At 39.0% G+C, this 18808-nt stretch overlaps 1 protein-coding gene across 1 annotated transcript in view; it reads right to left on the minus strand.

The window, feature by feature from the left end:
* FRAS1 (Fraser extracellular matrix complex subunit 1) overlaps nucleotides 1–18808 on the minus strand; it is a 417216-nt gene that overhangs the window by 109492 nt on the left and 288916 nt on the right. Inside the window, exons 31-33 of the mRNA XM_035004710.1 lie at nucleotides 12871–13049; nucleotides 8417–8533; nucleotides 743–857 (exon numbers count right to left, since the gene is read on the minus strand). Of these exons, the coding sequence (XP_034860601.1) occupies nucleotides 743–857; nucleotides 8417–8533; nucleotides 12871–13049 (411 nt within the window). The remainder of the gene's footprint in view (nucleotides 1–742; nucleotides 858–8416; nucleotides 8534–12870; nucleotides 13050–18808) is intronic.

Here is an 18808-nt window from a genome sequence, read left to right on the forward strand (position 1 = left end):
TAGACCTTTATTTCTCCTGGGGGATTTGATCGTGTGAAAGGCTTACATCCAGGGCAATGGTTGGTGTTGGGAGGGCAGCCTCAGATTCAGGAGCAGAACTGTCTTAATAGAAGCTAATCTCCTTTCCATGAGGGATAGCCACACCTCTGTTAGGGATAGGCTTATTAGTTAAGCCCAAAGTTCAGCTATCTAAAGGATGAAGACTGATGGCAGAGGCCCACCTCTCCTCTCTGCTGACTGTGGTTTCACATTTTCATTTTTCCTCGGTGCAGGAGGAGTGACTTATCCAAAGGGGAAAGGAATGGAGTGTGTGTGGCTCAGCCTGTTCTGCACTCGCTGGCAGAGCTCCTAGTCCTGAGCACATGCTCATTCTCATTCTTGTCTGTTTACCTCTCATAACCTCACTAGGGCAGGGTCTGTCCCTACAGACTGTGTGTGTGTCTGTCCCGTTCTGCCTGTGCATGGGAGGGGCGGCTCAATGCAGTGAGTCAAGTTATATGCACACCATGTTCTCCAGCACAGTTCTGTCCTACCAAAGCTGACACACTCATCTCCATCTGTCTGACCACAGTGTCTCTTTCTCAATTGGTCCTAAATTCAGAACAGGGGAACAAAGGGTATGAATAATTCTTACTCCTAAATCCTCAACAAGTACTTGCAGACAAAACTCCAGGGTCTGAACATAGGTCAACAATTAGAAGACAATAGCATCACTCAAAAGATCATTTACTGCACATCTTACCTTGATTTGGATGCAGAGGTAAAGTGATATTGTATATAACCTTTCCGCTTGGCCTCTCAGAGTTTACAAAGGAGAGGGAATGAGGCTGAATCACAGTGAGGCCATCTTCCCGAGCCTAAACAACATTGAAGGAGGAAGAAGAACAAATAGTGTGATGAAAACAAAAGCCAGAGGCAAAAACAAACCTTATTAAAAAAGCAAAACAAAACAAAACAAAAACAAAAACCCCCCTCACTTTGGGCTTTTAAATTAGTTACAGCAAATTTTTTTCTGAAAGCTCAGAAGAAGGACCTGGTCTCTTGCAATGCAGATTTGTCTTGGCCTTAAGAACCTCACAGAGTCATAGAATCTTCCAGTTTTCTTGTACTCTCCTCTCCCCTGCCCTCTGCCCCCAGGTTTGTGTTGGTGCATACTATGGGCATCCCAGTATGATCACTTTTCCCTCGGGGGAACTCGCAGTGGTACACATTTGAACATGAGCCATCACAGTTGGCTGTCCTACTGTTCTGTTATTCACAGCGGGGTCACTACATCTCTGCTCCGATTTAATGGGCTAAGGTTGTATCTGGTAAGAAGCCCTCCCTAACCGCACCTACCCCCCAGCTTTGCTAATGGGAACTGTGATGTTTTCAAAGGGCCAAAGATGAACTCATTTCAAACACCAAAAGAGGCTCATCATTTGAATTCAGAGGTTTAAGAATTATTTATTAAAGCACATAAAACTAGTCCATGGTTTCTTTGTCTCCACTGTACTATTGAAAAGGACTAGATACTGCTTTTCTCTTCTAGCCCTCAGTATCCAATGAAGGGGTCAAGCAAAATTAATCAAAAGGCCAATGTGTCCATATTTTTTTACTGTCCATTCACTTGTATATAGCCATAACTCACCAACAGTGACAACACTCAAAGGGTGGGGGGATTTCGGATCCCATGACCAGGCATAACAGTGAGCTGGGGACAGCAGCAGAAACACGGAGTGGAGATGAGAAAAGGGAAAAGAAGTGTGGGCACGGGCCCCTGCCTGGGTCACATATGCTGTTAACAAGACAGAACAAAAATATCCGGCTCATTGCAGGCTCTTCCTAAGTGACCCCTGAAGGGTTAGAGTTTGACACGCTCTCCCGCTCTTTGAAGCTCTGCTTTTTCAGAAGGAATTTCCCCATTTAGGAAAGGATTAGTAGGGCTCAGTAATTCTCATGGAGAAGGGCGTGTTGTTCTTCCTTTTAACCGTGAAAAGATTGAAGGTTGCAGTTGCTTTGTAAGTGTCCTGAAGGCACACTTGTCCTGGGGAGAGACAGCATTTACAGGTTAGGACAACCCCCCTATTGTAAAGAGTCATATTTCAGGCCACTGCTCAGGTCTGGAATGTAATGAGTAAGGAAAATAAGAATTACAAATAGCAGCTGGTCTCTCACCCTAAAATAAAACAAGTAAGGACAACAAATTAAAAATCTATGCCCTGTGGAAGGTGTTTATAGCCTACGCATGCGTGCACACACGTGTGGGCACAGCTACATGGACAGAAAAGTGCCAACTCAGTACCACCACCTTTTCATCTCAAAGCCATCAGAGTATCTGAAAATTCTCAGGGTATTATGAGATATTTCTGAAAATCTAGATGCCCCTAAAATAACAAAGCAATAAGAAGAGGGAATGGACAGAGGAGCACAGATAAAGGGAAATATATGCCAGCCAAGATAACATATTTTATTACGGCATGTATTGACACTATTTCCCTACTAATAGAAATAGGCACGAGGTAGGAACAGTAAGGACTTGACTCCCTGAAGAAAGCAATATTGAGTCTGACATACCAAAGTTCAATCAATTTTGATATTGGCTATTTGGAATGTTCAATATTTATCAATTAAACATAGTAAGAAATGAAAGATTAAATTTCATAGAAATCATTATGGAAGACACTTTTTTATTAAAATATCTGTCAACAAACGAAAATTACAGAATAATGTTTGTCATAATAACCATGTTACCTCTGAATATATCTGGAATCCAATTGCTTCTCCCCACCGCCACTGCCACCATTCTGCCGGGAGCCACAATCTCACCTGATCACCAGGACGGCCTCCCAAATGCTCTCCTGCCCCCCACTACAGTCTACTTCAGTGCAACAGCCAGCCAGAAAAGGAGGTTCAACCTCTGTGGCTCAACGCCTAGTAATGGCTCTCCATTTCACCCAGAAAAAAACTGAAGTCCCTACAATGGCCCATGAGGACTTACAAGATCTGCCCCAACTCCTCCCTCTCCCGGCCTCCCTGCCCCCAACACACACACTTGGCACATCTGTGAGTTTGAGATTGCTCTCACATTCAATCCCTCTACTCCAGCCATAATGGCTTCCTTGCTGTTCCTTGAACATCTAAGCACACTCCCAACTGGATTTGTTCAAACACATGGTTTCCTGGGCCTGGAATGCTTTTCCTTCAGGTATCTGCATGACTCTCTTCCTCACCTCCTACAAGTCTTTCTTTAAACATCATCGTTTTAATAAAGCTCAGCTCATTTACAACTACAATCTGGGTGCGTCTCCCCTCTCCCCTGCTGTTCCCACCACCACATTTCTGATCCCCTTGACCTTGATCTACTTTTTGTTTTACCGTAATACTTTTCACTCACATGCAATATATGAGTTATTTATTTGATTTATTACTTATTGTCGATTCCCTCCTGCCCCACCAAGAGAATGGAAGCTCCATGAGAACATGGATTTTTGTTTGTTCATGGATGGATCCCAAGCACCTAGCACATGGAAGTGCTCAATAAAAATTTGTTGAGTGAATGAAAAATATCATTATGAACAGATTAAGCTAAGAAGTAAAATAATGAAAATACTTTTATAGCAACTTAATTAAAAAAATATTTTTCATCATCTTTCAATGTCTTCTAAAGAAGGGCAAACACTTCAACATGTAAGCCTTAGCAAAGTGTGTGTGTAACTTAAACCTTTAGAATCCCAGGTCAGGATTTATAAACAACATTATCATTTCAGCCTCCATTAAAAGAAAGACCACTTTCACCTGTTGACTGTCATATTACCAAAGCAGCAAAGCCCATGGCTGGCCTCAGAAATTAAACACACATGAAAAATAAGATGAGTAAAAGGGGGTTCTACAAGAAATCATCCTCTCACATAGTTTGGTTAGGACAACAAAATTAATTCACTCACATATTCATGTAGCAACTATTTAGTCAGAACCTACTCTGGGCAAGGTACCAAGCAAAGAGCTGTGGGAGATGCAAGATGAATCAGATATAGACTCTTTCCTCAAGGATTTCCAGTTTTTAGTAAGGGAAGTTCATAAATAACTCCAATGTAGAAACTGCTAAGCAGTGCGAAAGGCTCAGATAAAGCACAGCAGGAATTCCAAGAAGAAAGAAACATTTCCAGAAATTGCAGATAATAATTTTATTAGTGTTTGAAAAGGTCTCAAGAAAAAACATGGACACATAAGCCCACAGCCATAAAACAAATACAGCATGCCCAGACTTGAGTCTATAGGACAAAAGAGATCAGCTGTTCCAACTGAATCCCTGCTAATCCCAATAACAGTAGTTTTAAGAGAACTCTTCTTACAGTGATCACTCTGGAAACAAATGGAACTAGGAAGGCTTATGCAAGGCCTTTCTCTCAAGTGGTGACCTTGGGCAACCCACCTCTGAGTACCACAACCATCTGAAAAAGGAAGTAATAAATATTCTTTCGCATTAAGAGATAAGAGAATTTATTTCCCCTTTAAGAGAAGAATTGGAAATATGATATTCAAAGTCTGTGTGTATACCCATATGATTAATATATTTGAATTTGAAGGTGATATAGTTTAGGGAATTATTAGCTGTTTGAAAGTAGGTCTGAAAATGATTTAGTCAACAGATATTTACTAAGCAACTACTTTTATATGAGGCATTGTGTTAGATGCTGAGGAAGATACCAAGATTAATTAAAGCTTTTGTCCTTAAGGCTCTTCTAAGTCAAATGGTGGATGATTACTTGGAAAACTGAGTTGATGTAAATCTATTAACTTATTTGCTGAATCTCACACTATGCTATGCTATTTATTGGTAAATATGCATGTTTACAGATCTCCTTGCCCAAATTTTATATCCTAAATGTATACATCTCACATGTTTATATATATATATATACACCTTATAATATTATTCATATGTGTACACATCTTATACATGTATGTATGCACATAATTCTTATGGAATACTACAAAACAAAATCATAAGATACCATTTAGAGGATCGGATTGGATGAAGAAGAGCATTATAGAAAGGCCACAGAACAAATTTCCCTTTACGCAGGTATCTGTTTATGTTGCTTTTTACTCTATGCAATCTTCCTGGGGAATCTCAGGCCCGAGGATTAAACCACTACTTGCCATTAATGATTCTCAGAGGTTTATCTCCCACAGAGAATATCTACTAACCTTCTGCCAGCCCTTAATAGGCACACCCTTTATAAGTGCATCCCACTGAACTCATCATGGCCTCCACCTCTCCCCCTCCCCCTAGGGTCCCCATACAGTCTCGATCTCAATGAATGGCATCTCAACATATTCAGAAACTGGGCTGTTTTACCCTCTTCCTATACCCAGTTGACCACTATGGCTCTAAATATCTTTTAATCTCCCCCCCCCTTTTTTTTTTACCATTTTAACCACTTTTAAGTGCAGAGTACAGTAAACTATATACACATTGTTGTGGAACAGATGTCTAGAACTTTTTCATCTTACAAAACTGAAACTCTATATCCACTGAACAAAATTAACTCACCATTTCCCTCTCCCTACCTCTACCCCCCACCCCTGCAGGGGCAACTACCTTTCCACTTTCTGTTTCTAAAAGTGTTACTACTTTAGATCGCTCACATAAGTGGAATCATGCAGTATTTGTCCTTTCGTGACTGGCTTATTTCACTTAGGATGTCCTTAAGGTTCATACATCCTGTAGCATGGCAGGATTTCCTTCTTCTTTAAGATTGAATAATATTCCGTTGTTGTATATAACACAATTTCTTTATCTATTTATCACCTGAAGGACATTTAAGATGCTTCTGCCTCTCAGCCATGATGTATAATGCTGGATTATACATGACTGTGCCAGTGTCTCTTTGAGATTTCACTAACTCTTAATCCTTATTGCCACTGCATGCGGTTTATGCTACCAACCCTTCTTGTTCTAGATGACTGTAACAGCCTGTTTCTTGGCCTCCTTGTTCTCTGTCTGGACCCCATGTGGGGTGTTCTTTACACTACAGACAGAATGATCTTCCTAAATTAAAAATCTGATCATGCCCCCTCTCTGCTATGAATCTTTCAGCATCCTACTTGCCCAAAAACATTCGTTCAGGACAAAACGGAAACTCTTCATCTTATCTGTAAGGTCCTCTATGATCTGACTCTCATTTCTTATTTCTTTTTCACCTAGGGATTTATGCTCTGGCCAACTGAACTCTCTGTAATTCCTCAAACATGTCATGTTCTCCTGTGTCTCTCACTTTTTTCACCTGCTGCTCATCTGCCTGGAATGAATTTCTCTCTATTTGTAGTCTAGATAAATGGGGTTTCAAGTGTGGCGAGTAGAGCAGAAGCAACAGTATCACCTGGGAACTTGTTAGACATGCAAATTCTCAGCCCTTAGACCAGGTCTCCTAAATTAGAAAACGCTGGGGTGGGCTCCAGCGATCTGTGATCTAACAAACCCTACAGGTGGTCCTAAGGCAGGCTGAAATTTGAGACTATGCTCTAGAGATCATTTACACTTCAACCAGCTCAGTTCACCTCCAAGAGGAAGCCCTCCATGACCTCCCCCACGCTCCACTGGACTAGGTGTCTCCCTGTTTGCTTCCATATTGTGACTCTGCTTGCGTATCATATCATAGCACTCATCATGTATTGTCATTGCCTCCTTATTTGCTTGTTTTAGACTCTAAGTTGCTTGAGAATAGAGACTGTGTTTTGTAGTCACTGAATCTCCAATGTGTTTCACAGCACATGGGATAAATCAGTGTTTATTTGAATGACTGAATGACTGGAGAGGTGGACTCCTACCCTTAAACACATATATGGATATACCATATATGTATTTAGCATATACGTTCATAATGTTGTGTGCTTAGGTGAGTCCCAATCACTGAATAGAAAATGTGTTTTTGTCACAGATTGCAAGTATATCCTATAGTAATGGCTGCGATTAATGTCAAAAGAAATACAAACTGTGTATATTTTAAGGAATAAAAGAGTGGGTTAATCACATTTTACAGTAAACTCACCTTTGTGATATCCTAAATTAGACAAGACAGATCTAATCTACAAACATGCAACCTGAGACCCTAAAGGTTAAGTAACTTGAGAAGTCTCTAGAGGTCCACAACAACATAGTGGGAACAGTGCCATCTTCATTGGCTCCTGGCCCATTTTTTCCCTCTAAACTCAAAATAACACTGCATTAGCGTTTGGCAAGAAATGTGTATGCACGTTTTTCTTTACACTTCACAGAAAATTCTGATCCAAGTTCCTCCAGTCAAAATGATGAATTATAGACTTTATAGTGCTGCTGAATTATGATTTCTTTAAATTATGGTTTATGGTGGAAATGCCGATACCAGCTATTCATTAAAAACTTTGTTTCCCCCTGTATGTCTCTGTCATGCCCCAGACCCATAATTTCTAAAACTATAGCTGCTCTCTTTGTTGTGGCTCAGGGCTGATACACTACTTTGGAGTGTAATTATGTGGGCACTAACTAAAATGTGAATCCTTAATGATTAATTTACAAGGTCTTATATGCTTGTGGCTCTGTCTAGAACAAGGGTTCTGGCTTTACATACCCCCTGGATATGGGGTTACAGTGGAGCTGCTAATTGTCTGAACTAAGCTTCATGTACTAATTTAGCTGTCACCTTACTTCAAACCTTTCCATGTGCTCACACTCCTTCTTCCTACACAGCACTCAAGACCTTCTGTGATCTAGCTCATGAACCTCCACATCCTCACTACTCCTCCTCTGCCTCCCTAAGTTCTCCAGTCTTATTGATCTGTTTGCAATTTTCCCAACCATCACATTGTCTTTCATCTCTGTGCTGTTCTTACATCTGGTAGTGCCCTTCACCTTCACCTTCACTTCTCCGTTCCTTCTGACCTGCCCCTCAAATTTTCACTTGGATAACTGGTACTTATTTCTTTGGATTCAGCAAAGGCATTACTTTCTCCAGGAAAGTTTTATAACAGAAAAACAAAAACAAAAGCTTCTCATAGGGCTTCTAAAACATAGAGTGACAATTTCTCCAGAGAGGTGGGGCCAGAACTGACTGAACAATCATACCTAAATGGTATTGATTAAATAGACACAAGCTTGAAACTCCTTCCAACTACTCAAGGAGAAGCCCTGAGACCATCTGGAATGCTATAAAAAGGACAGAGGCAATGGATGGGAGGTTGCAGTGGATTCCACATAACCTTCCCTTCACTCTGAAATTTTAAATTTCTTTTTCAAGTCAAAGAGAAATGTGTTCTCAAGGCTGGTTATTATTGGCCCCAGAGTCCGCGCTCTGAGCCAGGCATTCACCAGATACGAAAGCAGGACACTCTATTAAACCCCAACAGCGTGCCTCCTCCAAGCAGAAACCACGAGCCCTCCCACCCAACTCACGGTCATATGGAGAGACGCTCCCCGAGAGAGTTTAGGCGCCCCCGGTGTCTGTGGTAAGATCGCGATGTTGAACATGCGGCTCTCCAGATGTGTATGGGCATCTGTGGCACTGGACACCTGAAAAGAAACATCATACTGGTGAGCCTCTCATCCTCTGTTGGGCACAGCATGTTTGTGCATGTTTATTTTTTCCCCTTTAAACCATCTGTCTTTGAATTCTATGTGTTTTTGCATTATAATTTTCATTCTGCTCTTCATTTTAATGCTAATGCTTTCCTGATAAAAAAAAAACCATGTAATCATTTTAGGCAGTTCTAAAAATGCACAGAAATACAAATAAGAAATAAAAAATCTAGCATTTCACTAAGTAAAAATAGAAGTTATTAACATACTGATGCACTTCAGTTTAATCCATTTTCGATGCATCTGTGAAACTTGAGATACAAATAAGTGTTCTATACTTTTACCTAACATAATACTATGTTTTGTTATTTCATTAGTCTTGAAAACATGATTTTTGATAGCTACATATCTCATTATAAGCATATATAACACATGTTATATATGTGACTTTTATTCTACTTCTTTAAACTTTACTCAGCACAGATACGTACACCTAGATTATAAATGACAAATCTCAGCCTCATCACTGTAAAATGAGATTAATAGGATTTACAATTAGAAGAGTCACAAAATCGACCTCTTCTTGCTTCAAAAATGCTGAAAAAGGATGCTTTGCTTATGCAGCTAGCTCCTCCTCTCCCTCAGTCCTTCTGAGCTGCCCCCTTAAACCGTCCCTCTCTCCACTGTATGTTCCACCTTAGGCTTGTTACAAGAGTTGCTAAGGCCTGTGTGGCCATATGTAGTTGCAATAATTCCATGACAGGGGGCAAGGGTTCTGTCAATTCTGAGAAAAAAGCAGGAATGGCAGTCCTTTCTCTGTGTCTTCTCAAGTTATGCCCAACAGAAAAACTGTCTTCTCTATCTCGATCCCATCAGATACTTGGAGATCAAGTTTTGGAATATCTACATATTTTCATCAAGAAGACATTGTGTGTCATTATGAATAATTTAATAACAATAGCTATAATTCACTAACATCTATCAGGGGCTCAGCACCATACTACCTACTTTTCAAAAGTTATCTTACTTACCTACTTACAAAGTAGATATCATCTCCTATTTTGAAGACGAGGAAACTGAAGGTCAAAAAAGTGTCAAAAGGTGTCAAAGTTATAGTCAATAAGGGTCAGTATTTAACCAGGTTAGCAGGTTCATGATCTTCCTACTGACCAAGATGGCTCTATCTGGAAGCTTTAGAAACTTAGGAAAGGGGAAAATATGCTCTATCTTTTGAAGAAAAAGAATGGAACGCTGTGTAGGTAGTGAAATGTGGACATATTACCAAGCAAGGGAATCACTTCTAGCTTCCTTAGTAAAGATACTGGTGTGAAATATGTTGGTCTTTTCATACCACATCCCCTAAGGCTGTTTCAATGTGATCTGAATATACCAAAGCCAGAGTTCCTTCCCATGCCCTAAATGATGCAAATGTACATGCTTTCTTCTCACTATGCCATGCTCTATTTTTTAATGCCACTTGCATTACATAAATCCCAAGTTTTATGAGCAAAGTAACAGATGGGATGCATTGATGGCTCATGACAGCACATCAGCATTAAAATAGAATTAAATCCATGCAACTCATTGTATTGCATTTTCTGCTTTAAAGAAAGAAAAGAGAAGGGAAGAAAGAGAAGAATCATTAGAACAGCATCTTTTTTAGTTTAAAATCCTTCAGGGACACTAAGATGACGAATGAGAGAAGTTGCAACTATTTATTTTAGCACATAGCTACAGTGTCTGTGTCATTTCAAATCAAAATATGAGGTAAGTCTATAAAACAATGAGACTTTAAAAACACACCGAAACTTTCACATCCAGGAGATCATAATCTCAGAGATTTGTTTCACATTTGCAATAAAGATGCTGTCAGTGTTCAAAATGCACTTTTTGGAATGCCTTCAGAGAGAGTTCACAAATCACTGAAGAAAACTGAGCTTGTTACTTCATAATTGCTCCCTGTTTTAACCAAAAATAATTACTGCTCTTCTTACCAGACAGGACTCTGACTGACTTTTGGCTCTTTGGTAATTTTTTAAAATCAACTTCCAAAGGATGATATACTGTCACTATGGAGGATGTTCTAAAGAAAATCCCATAGATTTTGAAGATTTCAGGTCAGGGTTCTAAACACATCTTGAGGAAAATGTGTGAAGACTCTCCAAAGGGAACGACTTTCTAAGTAAGAATGTTCAGCTGCATGTCTTAAACTCTAGAGAGTTTGTTTTTAAAAAAAAAAATCAGTAACTTTTGCTTTTTTATAATTACCCATTTAGTAACCATGTTGCAAAAGCAATCAAATATCATTTTGAGCAGGTACTGAGACTCCCTTTCCAAGGAAGTGCTCCATATTGAGAATGTTTTTCATCCTGACACCAATAAAGGCAAAGGCAGATCTGAGGATTCTAGTTGGCTGAGGTGTCTTCTTATGATTGAGGTCTTTGCCTCCATTCTGACTCATTCTTTGAGGATTGTGCAGTGCCCACGTGCTAAAAATGAAAAAGCTAACTTGGCAAAGGGCACATGAGGCTTGCTCACTCATTGGACATTCAGTATGCTCAGTATCATCTCATTTTAATGCTTTTCAAGTTTAGTTTAATCTGCTCCCTGGAAAAGCACATCTTTTACACTATATAAATTAGTCAGGCAAGGAAGATGTGCACACCAGTCCTCAGGAACAGAATGGATGGTTATTTAACAAGGTGAGCTATTGTTGGATTCCTGGACAAAGGAAAAGCCTCAGACTCAGAGGGTCTGCAACCCTGCTTTGGCTGATCACTCACCACGAGAGCGTCTTTATATTTCTCTTACATTTTCCCAAATTCTTTTCTGTATCTGTTTCAATGCTGTTTCTCCAAGTTCCTCATTCCTTTGTACTTCCATTCAATTCTTTATTTCCAAACTGCCTTTGACATAAGTTTGTCTAATTTTATTGATCTTTCCCAAGATTCGGGTTTTGTACTCATTATCAATTCTCCCATTTTATACTGAATCGATTCCTCTGCTTATCTCTAAGAATTCCTTCCTTTTGCTTTCCTTAGGTTTCCCTTGTGGTTCTGTAGCTTCACTTAGTCCATTTATTTTCATGTTTTTCTGCTCAATAATAAGAGCTTAAGGCCATCAATTTTCTTCTGAGTATTATTTTGTCCCCATCATTTAAGTTCTGAGAAGTTATTTCCTCCTCATCAACATTTCTTAATAGTTTGCTGTTTTGATTTCCTTTTAGAACGAGTAATTATTTAGGAGACTATCTAAAAAATTCTAAACGGTTTGCATTTTTTGTCTAGCCTTTTATTATTAATTTCTAATTATATTTGATAAGTGCCAGAGAATGCACTCAGTAGAATTTCTTGTTCTTTAATTTATTGACAGCCTCCGTATGGTCTGTTTGTCTTAGTTTGCTCAGGCTACTATAACAAAAATACATAAACTGAGTGGCTCATAAACAAAAGAAACTTATTTCTTGCAGTTCTGGAGACCAGAAGTCTGGAGCAGGGTGCCAGCATGGTTCGGTTTTGATGAGGGCTCTTTTCTGGGCTGCAGACCACTGAATTCTCATTGCATCTCCACGGCAGGGAGCAGGGAAGGGGGGCAAGCTCTCTTGTGACTCCTGTAAGTGTACTAATCCCATTTATGAGAGCACAGCCCTCATGACCTCATCTAAACCTAATCACCTACCAAGGGTCTCACGTCAATATACCATTGCACAGAGAGGGGGTAGGATTTCAACATATGCATCTCAGGGGGACACAGACATTCAGTCTTTAGCACTGGTATTTGATCAATCTTTATAAATGGTAGTAACAAACCCGTACATAGTGACAGGAGGTATTCTACGTGCTCATTAAATCCTCATAGTAGCTCTATTTTACAGATGAGAAAAATGAAGCACAAGGATTTCACCAAAATAATTTTCCCAAAGTTGAACAGTAGTGCACGGCAAAACTGAAATATGAACCCACTGGGTTTGGCTGCTAAGCCTCTGATCTTATCATAAGATGGCAAATGTTCCAAAAACATTTGAAAAGAGAAATATTTTTTTCCTCCATAGGGCACTTTAATATTTTGAAAACATTTTTTTTTCCAAAACACTTTGGCCATTATCAATTATAAACTCCCTTCCATGGGATGACTCTGCTTGTAGAGATATCGTAGGACTGAATCGGGAGATAAAAAAAAAACCTCTCAATGCTATTAATTACATTTGTTCTTCCACCAAATGTGATTTCCAAGCAACACAGAAAACGACCCAAATTGTTTAAAATAATGGCGATGGTTATCGTCAGACCATCCAGACATCAGAAAAGATGTCAATCAGCCGCGGAGCGTACCTGAAAGAGGAAGGAATCGCTCTGGGCCGGGACTCCTGAGTGCCTGTACCACACGATGCCTTCGTTGATGTCTTGCTGGGTAAAGGTGCTGGTGGGAGTTGCTGTCCTCCCATCAGGCAGGTGCTGCCCTTCCTCTGCGGGACTGTCTGCAGGCATATCAACGAGCAGGACCACCTCTCCTAAGAAAGCCACATGGTTAGTGAGGATCTCTGGGAAATGTAAAAGTAAATCAGAGCCCTCATCTCCTTGTCTACTACCTTTTGTTTTTTTTTTAAAAGAAATTAGGTACTTCTTTATTTTTAATCTAAGGTGAAGGAAAGTATATTAACACAGCATTCAATAGGCATCATCAAATTCACCTACAGACACAGAATTCCCAGTCTCTCAGCTAAAAAACACGAAAAGTAATTCAAGGGCAATTCATGTATGAAGTTACTGACTATATCAATTAAGTCACATAAAATTGTGAATACAACAAATATTCAAATACAGGCACTAGATGGATTCATTTCTATGTACAACTTGCTGTGTAGCAGGAAATGCTTTCTAACCTGGACATTTTTGGTGTAAACATAATGGGAAACTTGAAAAAATTCAGAAAGAGTTATTCTTGGGAGAATTCTGTACAATGAGAATAATGTTAGCTGGCCCTGGGATGCCTATGGCGGGGACTGCATGAAGCACGTTATATGATCATTCAAACCCAGCTCCACGTCAAGCTGCATGAACTTTATGTAGGCTTTATAAGCCTCTGTTCCTATTGGTAAAATGAGAATAGTTCATGGGTACTTAAAAAGGATGTTGGCCACCTTATCCTTATGTTATTTGATCCTTCTGAAGATGCTACTGTTATCCACATTTAAAGAAAGTTCTTTAGGCTCAGAGAAGTTCAGTAACTTCTTCAAGTTCACAGATGATATGTGAAGGAGTTGAGACTTCAGTCATGGTTATTTTGTGTTCACAGTCTTGTATCTACCCTCCTAAATAACTGATCTTGTTTTCTCCTCCATCATTCCTTAGACTTCATTAGAATTGAAGCAAGGAAACCTAAATCTAAATGACAACACTACCAATCTGTTTCTATGGCTTGTTCCTCACCTGAAGCTACTATCTCCTTAAAGTGAGATTGCAAATACAGAGGTGTTATGGAAACAATTAAAATTTCACCAGGATAATATGCCCTCAAGTGTAAACCAAACAGGAGAAGGGATGAACTGCTGAAAACAAAAGCCATGTTCTCATGAAAATGCATCTAATAATAAATCTGAGAGAAGCCTCCTCACCACTCAGATGGTAAGAGGAATAGAAGGGGGCGGGGGTAGGGAGAGAGAGAGGTTCTCTAGCAGGATACCCAGATCTTAGTACACTAAGTATACTAGACACATTGGACAACTGAAAACACATTTTGATTACACTAAAGCAATTTTCTTACTTGAAGGAAATATTCCTTCTAATATTTATATGCACTAAATTCAAATTCAAAATGAGCATCAGGATGGTGATGAAATACTGAAGTAAGAAAAAAAACATCAATAGTCTCTTTATAAAGTCATGTGTAGAATCAACTCGCTCTAGTTTTTTAGTATTGTTTCTCATTTATACCTAAGTCACAAATTCCATTAGCCGTCTCTCCCTAGTTCAACCTCTGTTCATAATAAACATGCTATTCTAGGATGTAGACTGTTTAGGAATGTGAGCACACCTGTAAAATATTCTGAAAGTAGACTTCTACAATGAAAATGTGGAGAGTAGAAAAATAGAAAATATTCAAATGCTAATTTCCTAGCTGTTCTTCTTTACAATAGAAAAACTAAGCAGTTTTTCTAACCAGGCCTAATGAAATAAACCTGTTTTTCAGATCTTAAAAAATTGCCATGTTATGCAGATTAACAGGAACCACAGAATATTGACTAATTCCGTGAATTTCAACTCAGATAAGAATGGCTGAATACCTGTTAGGTGCTAGCTATCATGCTAGACCCTTCAGGGATGGGGATTCAAAGATAAGCAAGATGCAGTTCCTACCCCTGAGATCAGTCCCCCATAAGCAACCTGGAGCCACTGTGAGATTTCAGTAGGTGAATGGCACGAACTAACTTAGAACACAAAGCATATATGATCAGAATACAGGGAGCCTATGAAAGAACTGTTAAAGAGGCTGAATTTTATTTTATAAAAATGGTAATAATAGTAATTAACATTTATGTAGACAGTTTGACCAATTGTGAGACCCCTGCAAAATCCAGATGACTGATGGGATCCTGAACTAAAGCAACGGAAATAAGATTGGAAAGAAATAAACAGACATGAGAGTCACTAAGTGGAAGCAACAGAACTCGACACTTGTGGTTGTGAAGGGTGAGAGTTGGGGAGGGCTCATCCATTGACAGGAAGGGCAGCAATGACACTGATGGATGAGCAGGATGGAGGGAAGTTGAGCACTGGGTCTGTTGAATATGAGGAGACAGGTAGAAGTATCAGTATTTTGTGGGGTTCACCCCACCAAGGTGACAGCTTTTGTGTAGCTGTAACCTCACCTCTGCTCTTATTATGACAAATACAAGAAGCTGACCCTTTAGATATATGGAAATCCAGGCTTACAAAACAGTCTGGGTTTAAAAAACAAAATAATCTCTACTTGGGATTTCCTTAATACTGAACTCTACAGTTTAATCAAGAATTCTGAAGGGAAAATTTGATAGGTATTAAGAATTAGAATCTCAGTGGAATCTTGATGAATTATTTTGGGATTGAGAAAATTTGTATTAAAGCTTTCTTACCCAATGCTAAATAATTTAGAGTTGGCAATGTGTTGGATTAAATCAGATTTTCCTTCAAATGATAAGTTACTTCATTAAAACCATCTTATTAAATTTACTTTCAAACTTGTGAAGTAGCTAAAGGTACAAGTATTAATCAACTTGTCTACACTTAAATTTGAGAGCAGTGATGAGTCTATAAGTGGTGGAACTTGGGTCCATTATGCATTTACTACACAAGCAATTTACATTTGGTTCAGTTCCATGGTCAGTTCTTCACAAAAAGTCTAAAGCCCAACTGGAACATTCCAAAGTGATGAGGGAGTCCACAGTAGCTGGGGTGGCAAGGGGGTAGGGGCTCCACAAATTCACACCACTGCGATAGATGGATGTAAGCAGATTGGTGTTAAGTGGGTTTCCAGTTCCCACCATCTTTTTCACTCTTGAGTGCTTCTTAAGGGTAATGTGATTTGATTATTACTAATAGGGGGCTCTGGACACACAGAAAGAGGATTATGTTCATAGGAAGAAGTTAATTAAAAGAGTTATAGTAGGAAAGGGTCATAGGCAAGCCTACATGGCATTTGTCAAGCTGAAATGGCTTAAAAAATTATTTAATTCAGCATTGTTCTGTTTAAGAGTTAAACAGAATATTGGAATATTGGGCTGTCTCTAGGAAATTAAATTTTTTGGCTTTTAATGATCAAGATAAAGGTAGAGAATTTAATACATCAAATGAGTCAAAGATTTTTAGAGCTGAAAAGGACTTAAACATTATCGAGCTTAAAATCAGTGGATAGAAGAATGCAAAGTTGAATAAGGTCTGTGGATTAATTAATAGCATTGTGTCCATGTTAGCTTCCTGGTTTTGATAATTGTTCTATTGTTCTGTAAGATGCTACCATTGAGGGAGGCTAGATAAAGGGTATTCAAGGGCTCTTTGTACTATTTTTGCAACTTTTCAGTAAGTCTAAAATTATTTTAAAATAAAAAGTTAAAAAAATTATCTAGCCTAAACTTTCAAAGAACCTAAGGTTCAAAGGGGTCCACTTGCCTTCCTCAAAGTTACACAACTATAATAAAAGACACCCCAGCTAGACCAGCTATTTTTTTTTTAAAGATTTTATTTATTTATTTGACAGAGAGAGAGATAGTGAGAGCAGGAACACAAGCAAGTAGAGTGGGAGAGGGAGAAGCAGGCCTCCCACAGAGCAGGGAACCTGATGCGGGGCTTGATCCCAGGACCCTGGGATCATGACCCGAGCCTAAGGCAGACGCTTAATGACTGAGCCACCCAGGCACCCCTAGACCAGCTATTTTATAATTATATTAATTCTTTAATTTCAATTCAGCTAGCCAAGGTATAGTATATCATTAGTTTTTGATATAGTGTTCAATGATTCACATTAGTTGAGACTATCACCCAGTGCTCATCATATTATATGCCCTCTATAATTCCTATCACCCAGTTATCCCATCCCCCACCCACCTCCCTTTCTGCAACCCTCAGTTTGTTTCCCAGAATCCAGAGTCTCATATGGTTTGTCTCTCTCTTTGATTTCTTCCCATTCAGGTTATAGTAATTCTTGATTAGATTATGCTTTTCAATGTCTTTGTTGACATTGGAATTACTTTTTTTTTAAGTCTTTTTTTCTTGAGAGAGAGAGAGCGTGTGAGTGGGGGGTGAGGGGGGCGATGGGAGGGACAGAGGGAGAGGAAGAGAGAATCTTAAGCAGGCTCCACACTCTTGGTGCAGAGCCTGATGTGGGGCTCCATCTCAGGACCCTGAGAACATGACCTGAGCTGAAATCAAAAGTCGGATGCTTAACCAGCTGAGCCACCCAGGCACCACATCGGAATTACTTTTAAATTGCACAAAAGTTAACTTTTTTCCCTCACTACATAAAATACATAATTTTTAAAATCCAGTAACCCAGAGGAAAAACAGATTATTATTCCTCTGCTATTTAACATGCCAAGAAAGTTTTTACTTGTAATGAATATAATTTTCTTTTTCAGGTGATCTATTTAGTTTTTTTAAAAAATCTACCTGCCTATTCTTTAATTTTTATGATACTTGGTTATTGCCTTACAGTTTCAATTCCTTCTTTTGTGTCTTTAAATCATTTTAATATGCTTGTTTCATAGTTGTTATGATTACTCCTTTGTTTGAAATCCTTGGAATTTTAATCATTTTGTTCATTTTTCTTATACTATGGATTATTTCCTTATCTGTAATTTTGAATTCTGAGCTATTCTTCAGTGGTTTAGGCTGTGAGAATCCTGTGATCCAGAGTTGAGGGTGGACATTCCACAACAGTTTCTACCAGTTTCTGCAAGGGACCCAAGAAGTATCATCAGCCTGAAATTAATATTCATATGAATGTCTCAGCTGTGGCTTTCTCAGACAATGTGCACAGTATAACTTAACCCTGGATCTGCAGGAGAAACAGGCCTGAAGTTCTGCTTTCTTGACAGACTTTTTGGCTTCAATCTGAGCCCTGGGAAACACAGGTCGGTTTCTTTGCCATCACTCTGGGCTGGTGCCATTCTTGTTTTCTATTCTGTCCCTCTAATTGAAAGTCTTTCCAGAGTCCCAGTTTTATATAGGATCATAACTTTCTATCTCTGCACGAGCATTACATCTCAAGACCCTGGGTTACTGGGACACATACAAGCCCTCTCAGGGAAGCTGTTCCATCAGCTCATGCCCAGACTGACTTTAAGCTACTTCTCTATTTGCTACCCGGAGATTTCTCTCTATTCTTGGAAGGTCAGCCATGAGTGCCCTACAATTCTTATCTCTTACCCGGCACTTCTAGATGATGGTGACGAGGGAGAATTTTCAAGTTATCATACTCTACTATCTTGCTAGGAGTGGAAGTTAACAATGGAGATCTTTAAAAATGTTTTTATGTAAAACTTTTTTTTTTTAAAGTCTCAACAAGAAGTCTGGTGATGTTCTGGAGGGGGCATAAGGTGGAGTTTGAGAATCTGAGCTTCAAAATTAAACTGAAATTATTAGCTATATATGCTAAAATGAACCATATCTCAGCAAGTTACTTACTCTGTAAAATGAACTTATTTTAAAACTTAAATTTTGGATTTCATATATACTAACAGGTCTACATTACTTAGCACACCACCTCGTATATAATATGTGTATAGTATGATAGTTA

Source organism: Mirounga leonina, unplaced genomic scaffold (genome assembly GCF_011800145.1).
Source record: "Mirounga leonina isolate KUSES-001 unplaced genomic scaffold, KU_Mleo_1.0 Mir_129, whole genome shotgun sequence".
NCBI classification, from domain to species: Eukaryota; Metazoa; Chordata; class Mammalia; order Carnivora; family Phocidae; genus Mirounga; species Mirounga leonina.